This window comes from Odocoileus virginianus, chromosome 2 (assembly GCF_023699985.2).
Source record: "Odocoileus virginianus isolate 20LAN1187 ecotype Illinois chromosome 2, Ovbor_1.2, whole genome shotgun sequence".
Lineage (NCBI taxonomy): Eukaryota > Metazoa > Chordata > Mammalia > Artiodactyla > Cervidae > Odocoileus > Odocoileus virginianus.
The window spans coordinates 90,706,401-90,727,013 of record NC_069675.1 but is presented as its reverse complement, the minus strand read 5'-3'; the positions used below and the strand labels follow the sequence as shown (position 1 = coordinate 90,727,013).

General features: G+C 57.7%; 1 protein-coding gene across 2 annotated transcripts in view; it reads right to left on the bottom strand.

The window, feature by feature from the left end:
• NEK6 (NIMA related kinase 6) overlaps nt 1–20,613 on the bottom strand; it is an 84,746-nt gene that overhangs the window by 14,644 nt on the left and 49,489 nt on the right. For both annotated transcript variants that reach the window (XM_070452637.1, XM_020872079.2), the window contains exons 3-7: nt 17,001–17,141; nt 15,561–15,623; nt 12,137–12,247; nt 8,164–8,272; nt 7,015–7,122 (exon numbers count right to left, since the gene is read on the bottom strand). In XM_070452637.1, the coding sequence (XP_070308738.1) occupies nt 7,015–7,122; nt 8,164–8,272; nt 12,137–12,247; nt 15,561–15,623; nt 17,001–17,141 (532 nt within the window). The remainder of the gene's footprint in view (nt 1–7,014; nt 7,123–8,163; nt 8,273–12,136; nt 12,248–15,560; nt 15,624–17,000; nt 17,142–20,613) is intronic.

The window sequence follows — 20,613 nt, the reverse complement described above, 5'->3', positions numbered from 1 at the left end:
AACAGTGGGAACCTCAGACCAAATGGCAAGCGATGCAGCACTCAGGGTGCTGTGGGTGGACATGCTTACCAGGTGAGGACCGTCTCCCGCACAGAACCACCACACAGGGCTGATGGGGTGCACACAGATGGCGGCGGTCACAGGCCCTGTCCTCAGTGAGGGGACAGCAGGTCCACTGTCTGGCTGCACTGCACCAAGACCCCTGGCCAACCACCCCCCACCCCACCCCCTAGCCAGAAGTGCTGGCTGGCCCTGACACCTCTTACCACCCTGTCTTCCCCTTTGCTTATTCTCAATCCTCCTGGGCCCCCACAGGAGGGACTCGGGGGAGAGAAGACCTGCTGAGGGATCAGGCTTTGGTCTGGGTGGGGCTGCCTTGCCAGGCCCATCTGAAAGTGAAGTGAGTAGCTGGTCCCCTTGCTCGAGTTCCCCTGCTGGCCACCCCAGCCTGCCCTCCAGTTCAGTCTGTGCCTCTGCTTCCTGGTGGGCTTTTCAAGGTCATTTAAAGTGCCCCCTCCCCTGGCCAGGGAGGGTCAGCTACTCAGTGGAGTTGGGGCCTTTCCTTTATCTCCCTGTCCCCTCTGCTGAGGTTCCAGATGCCTGCCTCGGCCCTGCTTGAGGTGAAAGCCTGGAGGCACCGGGGAGAGAAAGCTGGGGGCATCACCTTCCACTCTCCTCTCAACCTTCTACCTCTTTATTGCTCCTGCAGCTTTTACTCATTTCCACCAGGTATAAGGGGGAAAAGGCAAATATGTCCTAATGAGATTTGTACTTTCTTCTAAAATGCCAGGGCTACACACTCCATCCATTCATCTGTCTTTCCATTCATGCATCATCCCTCTGTCTGTCCATCCATCCATCCTTCAGCATCCAATGTTAACTGAGCCCTGACGCTCTGCTCAACCCTCCCAGGTGTGGGTCTATCAGTAGGTAGTGAGTTGCCTGTCCCAGCAAGTGTCCAGGAGGAGGCAGCTGAACAAGGAAAGGGTCGACTGACTGATGGCTGTAACCAGATCACCTGAAAGAGGTTGCTAAAAATCTGGACCCCTGGCTCAACTCCAGGCCTGTGGGGCCAGAAGCTCCAGCGCTGGAACTTGGAGCCCTGCATCTCCCACAAGCTCCCGGAGAGTTTCATACAACTGAGAGGAGCTCTGCGGCCTCCCACACCTGCCCTCCTTTCAGCTGCTCAGAAACGCTGTGGAGCCATGAATCCAGCAAGTGCTAACCGAGGGAAGTGTGGCCTGTCCCCTGATCCAGGGGAGGGGACTCTGCATCTTAAAGTTGGGGTGCTCTGCCTCATTGGAGGGCTCCTCAAACTACAAAGCTGCAGGGGGTGAACACAGCACCTCTTCCAGTTGTGCCAGCTTTTCCAGGGAATGAAGTCTGTAAAACTCTACCTTCACACCGACAGTAAGTGCTCGGACATTATGAAAGATAACACACAACTTGCATTGAGTTTTATTAAAGATAAAATGAGAGACTTCAAAGAAGTTCCAAGCTTGCAGCAGGCCCTGGAAGAAGTGACCCCGACCCCCAGGAGTTCTGGGGGCGAGAGGGAGAAGCTGGCAGGGGGAGGAGCCTCCGCAGACAGGGGCCCTAAAAGCCAGGCAGGGACCTCCGTGGGCACTTCCAGTGGCAGAGAAGCGACACAGCCTTCGCAGAGACGCTCAGATGCAGAAAGCGCACAGCCAGGGCCTCAAATCCCCTGCCAGCAATCTCCCCATCAGCCCTGCAGCCCCCAGCCCTGCCCCCACCCTCCCCTCTGGGGACGGAGCTCTGCATATGAAAGAGGAGCCCAACAAACCCTGACCTTCCCCGTGTCTTCACCTAGAACTCCCAGATTTCAAACCCGGCAGATATCAGAGAACGAGGGACCTCAAAGCGGAGGCTGATTAAAGGGCCCCGCTTCCGGAGATGCGCCACTCCTGTCAAAACAAACTTTGCCGTGTTTTGAAATGCTCACGGTGGTTGAAACATGTTCATTAGATATGAAAAAGGCAAAGATTTCACATGAAGGGGAGGCTGGCATCTGTGGGCTGCACTTCTTCCCCGGATGGTGGTTTTGAAAACGGCTGGGAAAGGGGGTGGGGGTGCTGACACGCATGCCCAGAGCGGTACCCCAGCCAGGCCTGGACCCGCTGCAGCCACTGGCGAGCAGAGAACCGGACCCTCTCTCTCTGCCTCCAGTGGAACACGGGGTGAACTCAATGGTCCGTGGGGTCTTCCCTGCCACACTCTGGAACCTTGTCTCCGTCTCAGAAACATGGGGTCAGTCGGTGTCCTGGCACACGGACAGGAGGAAGCAACAGCTCTGGGAAGGCTCTGCTCCCCACAGACCCCGGGGGCTGGGCAATGGACGGGGGTGGTCGGAGGAAAGGAGGGCTGGGGGTGCCCAAGAGGGCAGGGGAGCCGGTGAGGTCCAGACTCCTCCGTGCTGCACTCCTCTCCCGTGCCCCACTGTCCTGCCCATTCTTACCCCAAGCCCCCACCCTGTCCTGCACCCCAGGGCAGGCGCCATGTCTCTGCCTCGGGCCGACGGCTTCTCATCCCCCAAGAGAGAAAAGTCAGGTCCTCAGCTCTCGGGGCCTCTTCAGACTCTCCCTGCTCTGCCCAACACCGGGACCGCAACACACGAACACCCTGTCCGTGTGCCACTGTTTGTCACCAAGTCCTCCTAAGTTACCAGCCGACCTGAGGCCAGGCCACACTCAGCCCTCCCAAGAAGCAGCCATGTTGACGAAACATTGTACTTCTATCAGTGTCTACTTGATTCCAGATTGTTTACATCCCTACAAATATCTGCCTACTAGTAGTTCCCCCGTGGAGGACTGCTAACAGATCTAAGAGTCAGGGAGCACGACTCGGCCAGGCTATGCGGCACCCCGCCTTCCCAGGTATCAGGGGCTCATCCCAAGATGGAACAGGAAGCCTTGGACGGAAACTCTCCTGTGGCCACGCCCCCTCTTGCCACGTGGCCACGCCACACCTGACATGTGGTCACGCCCCCCACCCCCTGCCACGTGGCTCTGGTTGGAGCACCACCCAGCAACGCGAAGGTGCTCGCCTCACTGCACCTGGGCTTCCTCCCCTACTAACAAGTTCTGAGGATTCCCACCCGCTGAATGCCTGGAGCACTAAGCAAGGTACCACCTGGGACATGATGATGCTTTGGCTGGTGGTGAAGATGCTAAACACATTTTCCAGCCCTGAAAGGCCTCCAGCCCCTGCTTGCCCTGGACCACAGGGATATGGCAGCATCGCTCTGTGCCCCCGTTTCCTCATGTGTCAAAAGAAGATTTTAAGCCTCACTGGTCCACATTTTTAAGAAGCAACATGTTTTTCAAACATCCTTTAAACCTTGTCTTCTTTGTTAACACACCTCCTTGGTCAGTTTATGACTTCAGAAAACGGAAATAAAGTCCCTGGGAGGGGCCAAGGTAGCTCCAGGTCCCCAGTGGACCCTTGCTCCTCAGGCGCAGCTGAATCAGAGAGCCCAGCACTATGCCTGCACACAGTGGGCCTGCCGCATACCGTTCTGCCTGCCCTCCCCCACAGTGTCACCCTGGGTATGTCTGGGAACCCCGAGAGCAGGGAAGGCTGTATCACCTCATGTTCCCATAACCTCACGTCTCCTGCCCAGCCCAGGACCAGGACACTTGGCCTGGGGAAAGGAGAAGGAAGGATTTGTATGCCCCACAGCCAGGCCAGGGGTTGGCGACCTGGAAAATGGCATGCCCTGACTGTGGGTACCTGACAAGGGTCGCCCCCAAACCAGACCTGTCTTCTCCAGCCCCCTGAAAGGTGGGGTGGGGTGCGGCAGTGGCCTGGATTTGAGCCTGCCTCAGCTCCCACTCTGATTCCAGCCCGAGGCCGCCAGGTCTCCCGGCAGAGTGGGCAGGGCCTGCTCTCCCAGCCCCACAATTTGTCTTGCAGCTGCTGCCGTTGCTCGGAGCGAGACACTTGCTTGTAGCTTGTGAGCTGTGTGTAGGCAAATCTTTCATTTTTCTTTCATTATGCCGGCGTGTACTGTCACTTAATTTTTATGTATGCAATCCTTCCTGACAAATATGATCTGCTGCCTGGTAATTCGTCTGACGCTCATTCTGTTCCGCGCTCTAATTACGGCTCCTATTCCTGACACTGAGGCAGCCGCTCTGCCACCGCTGGGTACCGCACCTGTCAGCCCGGCCATGGCATGACTAATGCCCTTTCATGCCAGTCTCGTGTTAGCAAATATGGAGGCGGGGAGGGGGCTAGGGGAGGAGGCGGCTGGAGGAGATGGGATTTGCATAAGCCCCACCCTGGGTCAGCAGCCTCTGGAGACAAGGTGGTTGCTGGGGCAACGTGGCTGCCTTGGAACATCCCCCACATAGTAGGTGCACAGAGAGGCAACAGATGCATAATTCATACCCATGCATGGGGTATGAGGGAGGCTCTACCCCCCAAGTCCTTCCTGAGTCACAGGGCAACTGCAATTAGTGCAGTCTTCTGCCCCGTTGAATGTGTGTGCGAGACAGCTGTCTGCGGAACCTCGCTATGGAAGGGGGGTCTTTCTCCTGGTCTCCGAGACTTCAGACCTGGGCTCTGGCTTGGCACTGTCCCCTTCGTGGGGCCTGGCCCTTGGTTTTGGCCGCAGGGCCTTGCTGAGCCCGTGCGGGCCTCTCAGCTTGGTGGGCACGCGGCCCCAGGAGGGCTCCTTCCACCCACCACGAGGCCCGACAGCCGCTCAGAGGCTGTGAGAAGAGCCTGGCTTACCCGGGCAGCCTTTTCCCAAGTTCCAATTCCTTCTCATTAATATAATAAGTGCACCAGTCCAAGTCAATAAACTCACACTGTCGGACGAGCCCGCATTTCTGCCCGCTCCTAATGATGTGATCTTAACTGGCTCTGACTTGTGCCGCAGTCTTTTCCCCGGCGGGACAGAGGAGGGTTGGGACCTGACTGACAGGGGACAGGAGGCAGTGGCTTTAACTCTGCTCTTTGACGGTTTCCCTTGAATTTCTGGCCTTTCTGAAGGCCTTGCACCAGAAAGGTAAACAGTCCCAAGCTGACAAGACACAATGATTTTCCCAAAGAGAAGAATATGGGGGAGTGGGAAAGAGACAGCTTCCTCCCAGGTACGGGGAGTCGGTGGCCGAGCTCCGGAGGCAGGTCCTTCTGGGGTCCCCGACCCTGGGCTCCTGGAAGAACCAGGCACTGGACCAGGAGGGCTGCATCGGGGCCCGGCTCTGCCACCACGCAACTCGGAGGAGTCCCTCAAGCTCCCTCGGTCTCAGATTCCTCATCAGCACAGAGGAAGGAGCCTACGGACCCTGACATCTGCTTGAGGCATGAACGAAGCATCGCCAACTCAAGGGTTGGCGGGTCCTTAAACATCCTTTCGTTCTGACCTAAGGGAAGAGCCACAGTGCACACCAGCTGCTAAGGAGGCCGGGCCAGGGGTCCTCTGAGGTCAGGCGGGGACGACGGTTTCAAAACAACCACACACACACAAGCACTTCCACAGTCACACACACAGTCTCTCCAGTTCCCAGCTGGGAGCTGTTGATCTCTGAGTTAGCCTGTTTCTCCAGACTGTGTGCTATACCCTGAGAGCCTCGAGCCATCAGGACCTGTATGAACAGTGACAGTTTCCACCAGGAAAGCGTGTCTTCCAGAAGGCCGCTGTGTGTCTCTTGGCACGCCACAGGCTCTCAGGGGTGTAGCGCACAGAAAGACCGGAGATGCACTGGCTGGGCCACAGAGGGCAGAGGATACGAGCGGACAACAGAGTGGTGTTCGAGGGGCTTGGACTGTGCACGGGACCAGCTCCCTCCTGTGGATGCGGCACCCAATGTGGGAGGTGAGTCTCAGGCACGATCCCCTGCAGACGCCACCACAGAGAGCCAGGAACTGCTGGGGGTCGGGGAAATGCCCCTGCACCCCGCCCTGGCCTGAAACGTTTCCACGCAGCCCTGGTCACAGCACCCAGGGGACCCTACTTCTGTGTTACACACACACTGGGGACTTCGCTGGTTTCTAATCAAATGTAAAATTCTCCAGCAGTCCAAGTTTCACATTTGCTCACATATCTGGAGAAGGAAATGGCAACCCCCTCCAGCCCACTCTTGCCTGGAAAATCCCATGGACAGAGGAGACTGGTAGGCTACAGTCCACAGGATCGCAAGAGTCAGACACAACTGAGTGACTTTACTCACTCACTCACTTATCTGGATTCTGAAGCTGGACAGTGCTTAACATGACCCGAAACACACATCTGACCTCCAAGTCTCCTCTGGCATCCAGCCCTCAGCGCCCCCGCACTCCTGGGATGGTGTTCCCACTGAGCTCAGCCTTCAAGGCCCCACCTGCCTTCCTTGCCACCCACGGGCCCTCCACCCTCCCCATGCCATCCTTTCCTCCATACCTCACCGGCTCCTAGTCACTCCCCACACTTCAGCTACAAAGTCACCTCCACCATGTGAGCACTGGGCCCCTGCAGCTTTGAAACTGCCGGTTTAAAAGCCAAAAGCTGTAAACAGCCCAAACATCCTCAGCAGGAGGAACGGGCTGAATGTAGATGAATGAATGAAGTGTCACGATCTCATGTGCTGGCGGGTCCTTGAACATCCTTTTGTTCTGACCTAACAGAAGAGCCACGGTGCACCAGCTGCTAGGGAGGGCCGGGCCAGGGGTGCTCTGGGGTCAGATGGGGATAAGAACTTCAAAACCACCACATACACACACACACTCACTCACCCACACACAATGGGACACCATGCCGCAATGAGAAAAACAGCACGGTGGTCTCTGCAACCACGGAGCCACACCTCCCTACCCCTAAAACATGACCTTGTGAGAATGCAGGTGGTCCCATTCTGGGCTCCTCCAGCCCTTGGTTTACTGCCCTCCGGTCATTGTTCTGAAGAAGAACGTCTGAGGGTCTAACCAAAAGCACCCTGGGGACAGGGTTCGCATCTCGCCATGTCATCCAGGACTTCGGGGGTCACTCGGGTGTGAATAGCCCGTCCTTACCTAGGGAGTGGGCCGCAGTGGTCTCTGAGCTGAAGAAGCGGCCCAGGCCGAGATCGCCCAGCTTCACAATGCCCGTGGCCGTGATGAACACGTTGGCAGGCTTGATGTCTGCAGGGGAAGGACAGGGGGGTTGGTGTGGGGTCTGAGGTGAAGCTGGCTGGTGGCGGGGGGAAAGAAGGGAGGAGGCCTGGGTGTGGGCAGAGTGGGGCCCTTCAGGTGATGCGGGTTTAGTCCCCAGTCCTGCTCTCTCAGGCCAAGGCCCTGGCCCTGTCTCTGCCCAGCTGTGGGACTTTGAGAAATGTGACCTCAGTTTCCTCATCTGTAAAATGGGTCTAACTTCACTCCAGCTCAGGGCTGCTGTGAGGTCTAGAGTGCAGGGGTTTTTGTGCTCTCATTTCTTCTTTTCAGCACAGCGGGTACTCTATGCAGGTCTGTGTAACAGACGAAGGTGGCGCTCAGGGAGGTAACCTGCACTGGTCCCCGCTCACCAGGGCAGTGCCTCACACACAGCGGACACTGACAAATGCAGACAAAATGAACAAATGGAAGAATCAGTGACGTCATCTAGCTAAAGCACACAGCACCCTGCCAGGCACCCACCGGGCTCTTCCCTCAGAGTTTAGGATGATGTCAGCTCTCAGAAACACTCATCTCCACTGTCTAGCCAACTCCTACTAAGACTTCAAAGCCCAGATGAAAAGTTCCCTTTTCTGGGATGATTTCCCTGCCCTCCCAGGCAGAGCTGGTGACAGTACTGGAACTAGCTATGACTGGGCCCCCTCCCTGCCAGCCTCCCCACCCACCCTAATCTCGCTGCAGCCCCCTCTTGCTGGCTCCGGGCTGGTTTTGGGGGCTGGAGATTATGTGTTGAGCACGGCCCCTGTTCCTGGGGTCCCTGTAACTACATGGCGCTCGGTGCTCTCACCTTGGGGAGGCCCCTAACAGGGGCACGAGGCCCAGGGTGCCGTCAAGCCTGAGGCCTCCCGCTCCCATTCTCTGACCCTGTAAGGAGAGGCGAGATGCTGGCCACCCACCGGATGGGGATACGAGGCAGTCGCCCCTCCTCCGGCTGTCCCGAGGAGCCGGGAGGAGCCAAGGAGAAGGCTGTGTCCTGGGCCCCGCGGCCCCCGGGCAGCCCCCGGCACGTACCGCGGTGCATGACCCGGCGCGAGTGCATGTGCTCCACGGCGCTGCAGAGCTGCACGAAGTACTTCCACACGGTCCTCTCCGGGATGAGCCGCTTCTGCTTCTTGAAGTACTGCGGAGGGGGAGACAGACACACGGACAGGCTTGGGTCACGGGCCTGGGAGGGCCGCTGTAGGGTCCCGGCTCCAGGGGTCACGCGTCCGCCCCCAGCAGCAGCATGGGGCTCCCTGAAGGCGGGGCCGGCCTGGCCAGGGGGATTTCCTGACGGCTTCACTGAAGGGATGCTGGGACCACATCTTGAAAGTTGCTCTCTATGACCCTTTACCCGCAGTCTCCTGGACACACGTCCATCTCCTCCCACTGCCCAACAGGGATTAGTTCCTTGCAGGAGTGACTGGTGCAGGCTCTCTGCCCTGGGCCTGGCCCAGCATGGGAGCATCTAAGACCTGCTTGGTGGTTAAATCCCAGCTCCCTTCCTGGAAGCCAGCACATATAACCATGAACGAGCGTGGCAAGGACCCAGGAAGCGGAGTTGATGTTCTCAAATAGACCTTCCAGTTTCAACAGGCACAACCTACTCTGTTGCCTGGAAAATCAAACTTAATGCTCCAGGAAAAAAAAAAAAAAAAGCCCAAAACCTACCCAGGTTGCACTGAGTGATCTGTAAGTAACCAAAGGTTCTACAAGAGCTCAGCCAGGAACATGCCTTCAACCACTGTTCAGATCAGCATCCTTCCGGGAGGGGATCCTGTGGGCCAGGCCTGTGGGGCTCAGGATGGGGGGCGCGTAACTCACACCCGTCACTTGAAATCTAGTTTTTGTTCACTACAGAGCAATCTTCTTTTCCTGAAGCAGCCAGAGATGAAGGCTTGACCCACATGTCAGGGCAGCTGCACTGGCACAAGACCCAGGACACACTTGTGGCCTGAGGTAGGAAGGTGGACCCGAGCTAACCTCTGCTAAGCACCTGCCATGTGCAGCCTCTGTGCTGGGCCCCACAGTGATGGCTGTACCCAGCTCACAGATGGGGAAACTGAGGGCCACATGGGAGCAGTGTCAACAGCTCAACCCCAGGCTGTCTACCTGGGAAGCCCAAGCTCTTAACCCACTTCTAATGGTACCAGTCACCACCTGATGAAGGCCCAAGGTCAGAGGGGTTCGGGAACTCGCCCAGGGTCACCCAGCCGGGGCAGCAGAGCTGGGATCGGACGCGGGCACCTCCAACCTTGGGACAGTCACAGCGGGAAGCCCCTGGACTGGCTCTAAAGCCCCATGAGGCTCTTCTAAGGCTCCATTCTGGGAGGGGACCTCACACATCAGCTGCCCCTGGCTCCCGGCACAGACCCCCCACTCAGGCCTCCTACCACTCCTACCACCTCAGGCCTCCGTAGTGGGCCACGTTGCAGTATTATTTGTGCCCTGATGTTAGCTAATCCTCATTACAGCATTTAAACGGGGACGTAAGCGGCTGTGCGTGGTGATTTTCTAAATGTCACGTCCTATCGGTGCGGGTGACATTTAGCAGGAAGGCGCAGAGTCTCTGGTGGGTTCTGGGGTGGCAGCAGCTCCCGGCTTCACCATCCATCGTAAATAATGCCGGCACGTGGCCCTGGCGGTACTGCTTGGCTCCGGAGGCTGGGGGCCTTTGGGACGGAGGGTCTGCTGGCCAGCTGCCTCCCTGTCAGGCCAGGACTCAAGTGTGGCCCCCAGGCTGAGCCCTGCCTAGGTCCCCGTTCTCTCCAAAAGCCGCAGGCAGCTATAGAGCAGGAAAGGCCAGAGAAACAGCTGCTCCCAGGCCCCAAGCACTGTGCTGGGTACATTACAGATGGGAAACTGAGGCACGGAGAGCTGGCCAGGTCATCCCGCAGGTGTGTCTGACCCTGGGCCCAGGGTCTTCCTACTGCCCTGCCTGCCTGTCTGAGCTGCTCTGCCTGCAGGGCCACAGGCTTAGCAGGGGAAGGGGAGGGTGAGGGGCCTGTGACAGAGGCAGGGAGGTGCCAGGCCATGTGAGGAGGAAGGCTCCTGAGACAGGAGGGCCTGAAGCACCTGGAAGCTGGGCCACTGCCCCAGAAACCAAGGGTGTGAGTAACCGACCTGAACCCTGGGTCAGGGTTGGCCCGGGGAAGCCGGGGTGAGGGGAGGCACCACCCCAGGCCAGGCACAAAGAGTGCTGGACGCCACCATGCCTCCCTCCTGCCTCTTCTGGCTGGAAGCAGTTGCATCCGGGCCCTGCAGCTCCCGCGCAGCCCTCCCTGATGAGGCCCCCAGGACAGCAGTGGAAACTGAGGTTCAGGAAGGGGAGGGATCTATGATTTGCCCAGCACCCTCAACTCCCCACCATCTGACTCCAGTCCCCTCCATGAGCTGAGAGGCTGTGAGGGGTCTGAGGGCCACGGGGGCTGACAGGGTGCAGCACCCTGACCAGACAAAGTGCTTCGTGGACCCTGGGCTTCCATCCCTCTGGGCCCTGGCACAAGCGGTTCTGCCTCTAGGCTGCGGGTCTCCCCTCAGGTCTCTGCTAACGCGTCACCTCCTCCAGGAAGCCTTCCCTGGCTCCCACAGACCCTGAACTTGGCTTGTTCACGGCCACTTATGACTGCTCATTCACAGCTCTGCTCTCCCATCAGAAGGCGAGCTCCCTGAGGGCCGCGCCTAGGCCAGCAGCATGGGGGTGGGCACAGAGCGGGTCTGGATGTATGGTGTTCAGTGAGAGAATGACACAGGCAGGAGAAAAAGAGTGCGGGGAGCGAGGGAGAAGTGAGACGTGATATAGCACATCTGTTTCCACCAGGGATCTGTGTGGAGATTAACATCCCTGCAAACGCATTAATATGTCAACGAAAGTATAAAAGCAGGTGATAACAGCTCAAGCAATGCTGCTTCCCAGAGACGACCGTATTCCTAGGAGCCAAATTTCAGAAGAGCAGGCACCGAGCAATGACTCAATCCCCAGTGCGTGGTGGGAGAGACAGAGCGTCTATGACTGTCTGCAAGTGTGGCTGGGATCAGGCGGGGGCTCGAGCATGGCCCAGCCCAGCTCAGGGACAGACTGGGCTCGGGGGAGCAGTGATGCAGGCCCCCTGACACGGTCTGTGGATGAGGGTCCAGCCCGCCGGGGAGTGAGGACGTTGAGGGAGGAGGGGTGAGGGGAGCTGAGAGTGCTGGCCCAGGAATCCCACTTAAGAGACTGTGCTACCGCAGGCAGGTGACAAAACCTCTTTGGGCCTCGCTATTTAAGGACAGTGTGGACTCAGGCAGTGAGGCGTATGCTCAGCACGGTTGTGGCCTGCAGTAGGTGCCCCATCGGTGGAGCTGTGCTGGTCCCCGTGTCCAGGCTCAGGTGGACCTGGTCCTGGGCCCAAGGATGGGGGGGTGAGCGGGCAGTCTGGGGGCTGCCTGTGGGACTTGATAGGTTGCTCAAAATCTCTGAGATCCCTGACCTTGGCCATTACATGGAAAGGAAGATGTCTCTCAAGGGCTGAGGGGCTCAGGAAGGTCCCCTGGGGATGATGCCACCGGAAGGCCACTGGAAGCAGAGACCTGGGCCACAGGCATGGGTCTGTCCCCATGTTGCTGGGGATCCTCAGGTAACTCTTCCAACCTCTCTGAGCTTAGTTTTCCCATCTATAAAATGAGGCAGAGATACTTTCCCAGATTCTGAGACCTGGGGTTTGACCTATAGGGGATTATGCTCCATCCCTTCTGTGAGGCAAAAGTGGCCACAAGCCTGTGGGTGGGCTGGGGTGGTGAGGGACTGCAGATGGGTCTTTTCTGCCCGTGGCTGACCCTCTCCCAGCAAGTGTGGACGGGACTGTAGCTGAGGCCTCTGGGCATCAGCAAGGGTGGACAGGGGGCAAGTGTCCTTGAGTGGCTGCCTCTGCCTGAGGCCAGAACACTGGGGAATCTGAGCTGAGGTCGGGGAGCACCTGACCTGGGCAGGTCCCCCAGACCCAGCTCTCCCGCCAGGAACCCTCACCTTGATCATCTGTGATAGATCGCCCGCGTCCGCCAGCTCCAGCACAATGTTCAGTTCATTGTCCTCAATGAAGGAGTCCAGATACTTGATAATGTTCGGATGGTTCAGTTGCTGCCAGAAGAGAGAAAAAGAGGGAGATGGAGCCAGTGAGAGATGATACAGTTGGAGAGGTGAGTATCTGGGGGGAATAGCTTGCAGACCTGGGTGACACCAGGAAAGCCATTTTGCATCCCTGAGCCTCAGTGTCCCCCTCTGTAAAATGGGCATAATCTTTTAGAGAGAAGCTGTGAAGATTACACGGGCTGATACCTCTGAAATGTCTACATGGTGACTGCTCGCAGCTAAGACTCAACAGACACTGTGGAAATGACCCTCCTCTCCCTCATCCTCTTCATCATCACCACCACCCAGGCCCCTCCAGGGCAGGGCCAGGCCCCCACCACTCCACCTCTGCACTCAGTGGTCCTGGAGTACTTAGAAGTGTCTACCTCCTTCCTTCTTCCTTCCCACTTTCTCAGTTTCTGATCCACCCTTTGTGAAATCTTGAGAAAACATCATTCCTGGTGTGAGAGCCACCCTGAGCACGGTGCTCAGTGATGAAGCCCTGATTCTGGCCTGATCACCGTGGCCCAGGTGATCAGGACTGCGCCCCACTGCCTGGAAGTCAGCCCCTGCTTGGCTGACAGGAGATCCTGGCATTCCTTATAACTGAGCCTGTATCAAAATGACTCCAGGATCTAGGGAAGGCAGAGGGACTCAAATATTCTGCCACAGTATGGTCAGCCCGTCCAGGGGGGATCCCATCCAGAGGCGACTTGAAAGCACATTTTCCCAAAGGCCTGGATGGTGCTGCATGAGGGGCGTGTATCTATGCTGTGTATCACTGTCCCACCCCGCCTGGCAGCCTCTCACTGGTCCTGGCATGAACAGCATGAACAATGCCGCCCAGTGGCCCCTCTGAGGACCGTGCTTCTTTCTGTTTTGTAGGAAACACCCCGCACCCTGGCACATCCTGTTGACTTCCCACGGGCAGGCTGGAGAGGTGGGTCACGTTCTGCAAAGGGGCTGGCCTGGCGGCAGAGGTTATAAGCATGGCAACGAGGGCTGCCTCTGACCAGATGCTACACTGAGTCCTTCCAATGCATCTTCTCACTAGTTCCATGACAATACCTCTGAAGACAGCACTCTCATCATCAACCCTAAGACAGATGAGAACATAAAGACCCCAAGTGGTCAGCAGCTTACCCATGGCCCCAAAGCTAGTGAGCAAGGGGTGTGTCTGTCTGCGAAGCCCACAGCTGACCGCGCTCAGTGGCACTGCAGCCTCGGGGAGGGTCAGAGCCCGCACTCCAGGCAGGTTCGGGTCATGCAACCTGGGGCGGCCTCACCGAAGAGGCTATGCGTAGTCACACAGTTCTGAGCCCAGGAACCAAACAGGCTGGCTAGGTGTGCACACGTGTACAATCCCTTACTCATGTGAGCAGCACATGTGTGTTCTTGGCCACAAGAAGGGAGACAGGGGTGTGTGATCCAGACAGCCGCTCCCCAGGGCTGGGGAACCAGAGTTTCAGGGATCACAACTGGGTCCAAAGTTGACCATTTAGTAAAACTTTGAAAATGTTACCTGAAGAGTATTTTAGGACCTGTGATGGCTGGAGTTAAGGATACCTCCCTACAAGCCTCTAGCCTCCTCCTTGAGCCCCATCACAGCCACGGGCCACCCCAGCACGCATCCACAACTCCCATATGGCCACGGCATCTCGCTCTCAGCCACTACGGGGCCCCCTCTCTTGTCCCCACGTTCAAGTCTCATATCCTGAATGTGGCATTCAAGTCCACCATGATCTGCACTCCCATCCACGCTGTCGGGGCTCCTGCAGCAGGCTCGTCTCAGCCTTCCAGATTTGAGACCAGGCCCTGGGCCCTGCACAGTCTCCTGGGGGTCCTTGGGTCTGCGAGCATTACCCAACAATCACCATCTGCTGCCTATCTATTCCCCCTCCTGCCTGGGAATCCCTGGGCAGTGGGGTGATGGGGGGGGGATGCCATGGTTGACTGTACCAGTAGCCCCACTTTACAGGAAGCTGCCAACCAAGCTCTCTCTCTATGTGGAGACAGAGGACACCAAGTCAGTGCTGACTGCGTGCTCTCCTGTGCCAGGCCCTCTTCAGACACTATTTTATTTTTGAAACATTTTCATTGATTTATTTTTTGACCATGCCACACTGCTTGCAGGATCTCAGTTCCTCAACCAGACTGAATCCAGACCATGGAAATGAAATCCTGGGATCCTAACCACTAGGCCAGCAGGGAACTCCCCTGATACTATTTTATTTAATTCTCTCTATCTGCCCATATCCCGTGAGGCCAGCATTCTCACCATTGAGCCGATGGGCAAACTGAGGCTCAGGGAGGTTAAGTCATATGCTTAAGGTCGCACATCTTGTAAACGAAGACATCAGCATTTGAACCCAGGATTCTGGGCCTCCAAAGCTCATCCCTTTTTTTCTCCTCCATCACCTCCTAATTCTCAGGTGGAATCCTGAACCTGGGGAGGAGGGTGGAGCCCCAGGGACAGCAACCCCTAGACCAGGGAGGGATATATGTCTAGTCCAGAAAGTTCTGTCATCTCTCTTAGGAGACCAGAGGGGAAGCCAGCAGGAAGGGGGAAAGGATGACCATAGACACCATCCACCACCACCATCCCTCACCCTGCCTGTCCTTTACACGCCCCTGTCCAGCTCTAGTGGAACCAAGGACTTCTGCCCAGACGGGGCAGGCACATCAGCTACCCCTGGGGGGCGGGGACCCATCCCCAGTTGTGCATCCTGCCTCCTCCCTGATGGAGGCCTGGCAAGAGTCCAACAGGCTGACAACTCAGGGGCACCGAGCCCCTCCAGCTCCCAGAACCCGGGGCCTCATGCTTAGCTGTTAATTCTGCCCAGTGCCCCAGACTGGCTCGGCTCTGTCTCCCTGGCATAGAGCATCTGCTGGAGGGAGCACAAGAATCAGAGAGAAAAAAAGAGAATACACCATGACTGAATATTCAGATGTGTGTGCTGCCACGTGGAAATACAAGAACACAAGGCTGAGAACAAAGATGGGATGAGACCAACAGGGAGACAGAGACAGACAAACCGCAGTCTGACCCAACGCCCACCCTCTCTCCTTCCCCAACAGCTTGGTCCACGGCCACTACATCCAGGATCCACACGGGACAAGGACAGCCGGTCTGGGGGCACCATGAGGACTGGGCAGAGGTGAGGCGGGGTCCCCATTCAGCCACAAGAGGATAAATCAGCCGCTGCCCTCCTCCAAAGTATGTCATTTCTGAATTTAAAGGGCTGAGGGGCTATGATGGTCATGACGTGGCCTGGCCTGGCCCAAGGAAGCGTGGGGCTCCTGCTCGGCCCAGGGCACTCACCTTCAGGAGGCCGATCTCCTTGACGCAGTCCTGCCTGGCCTTGGCGTCCATCATCTCAAATATCTTGGGTGAGAGAAGACAGAGAAAAAGTGGTTAAAACCAGCACCCAGAGCCCCAGAGGAAGCACAAGGCCTGGGACCCCAGCCTGGGTTCTCACGCCTCTTTGCTGAGGAAACCGTATAAGGACAATGGTTCAGATAACTGGGTGCCCACCATGTGCCAGGAACTATGCTGACGGATTCCCACCGAATCATCTCAGCCGCTCCCATGAGGCAGGGGTTACTGCTGGCCAACTTACAGAGGAGGAGACTGAGGTACAGAGAAGTCCTGTGACTTGCTAAGGTCATGCACCGGTAAGGGGTAGGACAGGAAACACCCTTGGAGCCTCAGTCTTCACGTCTATAAATGGGGCCAACAGCCCGACCTCACTGGGCAGTCATGTGGACCAAGATAGAAGAAAGGGTACAGCATGTGCCTCCTGATGCCCCCAAGGCCCTGTGTTCACTCCATGTGGGTCCTTTCAGCACCTCCTGACTTACAGGAACAAACCGGAGGGCGACATAGCCGCCCCACCACAGAACCCATCCTGGCACTAAAAATCAACAGAGAACCCAGGTGAGCCCGTCCCTGGCAGACAAAGGGCAGAACACGGGCCCTTTCTGAACCAAGGAGCCCGTGTCCCCTCCGGCCATCCCAGGCCACGTGTGCAGCACCCGGATCTACAAGGACAGAATCACGCTGTCCGGCTCCAGGCGGAGCTTCTTCGCCTGTCTCCCCACCTCGTGACTGTGTCTGAACTCCCTTCCCTCTCCTGGGCCTCCTCTGCCCAGCCGGTTAATCTCATTCTTTAAGGTAAATGAGCAAGTCGAGGGGCTGTGGAAGCCCTGCTGGAGGACTCAAGGTCACCTCCTGCAGAAAAGAGCCATTCAGAGGGGCCCAAAGGCTCTCACGAGCAGCTTCCTCCTTGGGCCTTTCTGCATAGAATACATGTGCCTGACCCCACTCCTCTGATTAGGAGGGACTCGGAGGCTGGGCAGGGCACTCCAGCCCAGAGCTACCAAAGAGGGTCAGTCAGCTGCAGATCTGAGCCTCAGATCCCACTTAGCACCCCCCACCAGCCCTGGTAAATTATTCACGTGCCTGCAGTTTTCCTCCTCCAAAAAATGGGGTCATAATTCCCACCCACAGAGCCGCTGTCAAGATTCTGTGAGCTCCAGCATGACCCAGTATACAGCAGGCACTCAGCATGTGCTCATCCTTGTTTTCCTTTATGGTTCACAGCAAGGCCACCTGATTCTCCCACAGCCCTGTGAGTGAGGAGAGTACCAGTTTTCAGGGGTTTTTTTGCAGGGGAGAGGCAGGACTAGCCCAGGGCCACAATGTTCAGACACTAGCCAGCTCCTGCCACGTGCTTTTGACCCCACGGCACTGTTGGCTCACCTGCACCTTCTTCAGAGCCACTGTCTTCCTGTCCAGCAAGCAGGTGGCCTTGTACACCTCACTGAACTGCCCTCGGCCGATCTTCTTCTCGATCTGGAAGTCAGCCAGTGAGCAGCGAAAAGACAGGGCGGTGGGGTGCCTCTGGAGGGGAAGGACAGAGGGCATCAGTGACCAGCCAGGCAAAGTGGAGGGCCGAGACCTGGGGTGGGGTTTCGGGGGTGACGCTACCCCTTCCCCAGCCCCGGCAACACCCCTTCAGGGTGAAGGAGGAACCCTGATCACCCCCTCACTATCAGAGCCCCCCTCTCCCCTTGGTGCTGTCCACACCAGCTCTGACGACGCCCCTCTGCAGACCTGGGCTCCTCCACACACTTGTCTCCAGCCGACGCCCCTCTGCAGACCTGGGCTCCTCCACACACTTGTCTCCAGCCCTCAGTATCGGATCACTTGTTCTTTGTTCGTTTCTGTCTCCACTCTCGTGGGCCAGGCCTGCCTTGGTCACTCCTGAACCCTTTCTGTCCCTGCTAGAGCCGGCCAGCAGAACAGGTGCAATCAACATCCAAGGCAGCAACTAGCCAACTCACAGCACCAGGGGGAGGGAAGCCCTGTGGGGTCCCGTCAGCCCCAGGGCTCCCCAGACGCACCCCCGACCCTTATCCTTCAAGTCATCCCACGAAGTGGCAACCTCCCCTCCCAGGGTAGCATTGCCACTGCAGAGATGGGCACATGCAGGTTAAACCTGCAGCCTGACATTCGGAGCCCATTCTTCGGATAAACTGTCTCCTTTATGGCAACATGAAGAATCTCGGCACCGTGATGACTCTCCAGGGGTCAGCGCTGAAGGCAAGGATTAAGCTGCAGGACCTGCCCAGGTTGGAGCCAAACGGGTGAGGCACAGTGGCCAGGTCCACCCTCTGCCCAAAACACACCTGCAAAGGTGGTCTCGGGAAGAGAGAGGAGGGGGAGCCACTGCTGGGCCCCCACAAGGCGGGGTGGGGGGGCAGAGGAGGCCCCACGACAGCCTGGCAGGGTGGGCCCTCCCTTCTGCTATAGCCCACTCGCAGGTGGGGGATCGCCCCCTATGGGGACCCTCCCCACTGGGTGCTGACATGAAGACAGTCTCTGTTGCTGCTGATGACTTGCACACAGTAGGTGTGCAGAAATGTGTGTGGAGTTCCTTCAGGAGAACAGGGGTGAGGCAAGAAACCTTGAGGGCCCCCCCCCCGGCCTCCTCCCCTCCCCCCACCCCCGCAGCAGGGCAAGCTGCTGTATTTTCGGAAGTAGAAATGCCTCTTCCAGAGTTTGGCCAGAGCCTCTGAGAAGCCGAAGGTCAGGAGTTCCCCCGTCCTGTGTTCTGGAACTCTCCCCACCAGGAATGCCAAGAGCAGACAGGTCACTCCTGGAGAGCCCTGGGAACCCCCGGGTGACTGGCCGAGGAGCCGGTCAGCCTGGGTCACTGGCTGGTGACCTTGGTGGTTACACAAGCTACCCTGAGCCTCGGTTTCCTGTCCGTAGGGTGGAGGTAGGGTGGTTACGAGAATTGGGCAAGATTGCTAAGCCGTGCACACAGTAAGTACTTAGCGGTTGCAGCCATGTTACAGACAGGCTTGGGCGGGGCAGGAATGAGGAGGTCGGAGCTGGAGGGTTGGGGCCTGAGCGGCTGCTACTCCTCACCTCTGCACCTGCCAAGGCCCAGCTCTGCACCAAGGAAAGCCTCACGGGCATCTTCTTGCCAGGACTGAGAGATGGAACTCAGCTTTGCAGCTCGCAATCGCTGGGCCCACCCTGACTCAAGTCTCCAGACATAATTACCCCCATGATGGGAGATTTGAAGACACTCTGCCTGGGGACCCGAGCAGGGGGTTGGGCTGATGGAGGAGAAGATGGTGCTCTTGCCCACCACCTGCCAGTCTCTGCCAGGTAAGTTCTTTAGTCTCAGCAACGGACCTACATGCACACCCAGTGTCCACCTAAGAGGAGCGAGCATGCATTTACTGAGCATGTACTATGTGCCAGGCACCGTGCGGGTAGCTTCCCAGGACCTTGTGAGCAGACATCACTGCAACCCCATTTCAGGAAACTGAGGCTCAGGGGGAGGCTCCAGACCCCACCGTGAGGAACACTGGGGATCTGAACCAGGATGGGATACTCCCTTCGCCCCGTACATGTTACCACCCAGCTCTGCTTTCCCGTCAAGACTCTGTGACTAGTCAGGCCTTCCAGCTTCAGCCACCTGAGCCCCACCTGTGCCCCCACCATGGGCCTCCGCCCTAGTCCCCTCTGTGTCCCCTGAACTGAGGCTCTGACCTGCCAAGCAAGTGCTCAGGGCATGCGTGTCAAAGGACACAATGAAATGCGCTCAAAACAGCTGGGAGCACAAGGGACTCTGTGACCCGGCCACTGTCACTTCTGTGGGCGCAGCTGAAACCACACACCCCAGAAGAAGGCAACGCTCTCGGCCCCTGGAGGAACCACACGTGGTCAGGACAATAACGCCATGCTGTCTCTTGTGTGTTAGGCACCGACCATGCATCTGCTGGTGTCCTAGGTGATCAGATAGGTTTTTTTTTTTTTTTTTTTTTGCTGCTCTGGGTCTTAGTTGTAGCATGTGGGATCTAGCTCCCTGACCAGAGATCGAACCTGGGCCCCCTGCACTGGGAGCTCAGAGTCTTAGCCACTGGACCACCAGGGAAGTCCCTGATCAGACAGGTTTAACAACTGAAGTCCCCTAACAGCTTGTAAAACAAGGCTTATCAATCCCACTTTATGATTAAGGGCACTGAGGCACAGCCAGGCAATGGGAGCTGGGACTTGAACTCCCAAATGACGGAAAGCCAGGCATGCTGCCCGGAGACATGAGGCAGGGTCTCTCCACCCCACCTGTTTCCTTGGGGACAGTGAGGGTCTGAAGGGTGTGCTCTCTAAGGGTCCTGCTTCTGCCAACGTGGAATGATGAGTGGGCACTTCCCACCCACCTCAAGGACATTCCCCAGAGGCCATGTGGTCCAGCTCCACAGCTGGGAGCTCCCAAAGGATGGGGACCTCCTGCCTGACTGACCGCCCTGCACTTCTGAATATGCGATGACCCAGATTTGCATTTCCTATCACAACCCATCCAACCTAATTAGAGGAAGGCTCCGAGGAGGGGGCAGGTTACCCAGGGGGCAGTGCAGCGGTGAGGGCGCTCAGGGGCCGCTGCCACCCTCACCGGGGTCAGGACAGGGCTCTGTCCCTGGGGGACCCCTACTCAGGTGGGGGTCACTACGGGACACAGGGCTCCTGGGGGTGCAGCTGCCTGAGCCAGCAGAGTCCTGACACCAATTTAACTCGGGGACTCGGAGCAGAAGAGGAAAAGCTGAACCGAGTTTTTGCCCCCAAAGGCCAGACCTCTCCCTGCCACCCACCACCACCTGGGTGGGCCCCTGGCAAGTTCCTGCAGGGGAGAGAGGCGGTCCATGATGGAGGCTATTAGAAACCCAGCCCTAGGACCTCCAGGAGAAGACGGTCTGGGAGCTCTAAGCTGCTGGGCAAACGCAGAGATGGCCCTGAACAGCCCACACGATGGTGGGGCCGACAGTCACCCCTCCTGGCGGCCTTTCTGAAAACGGCTCAT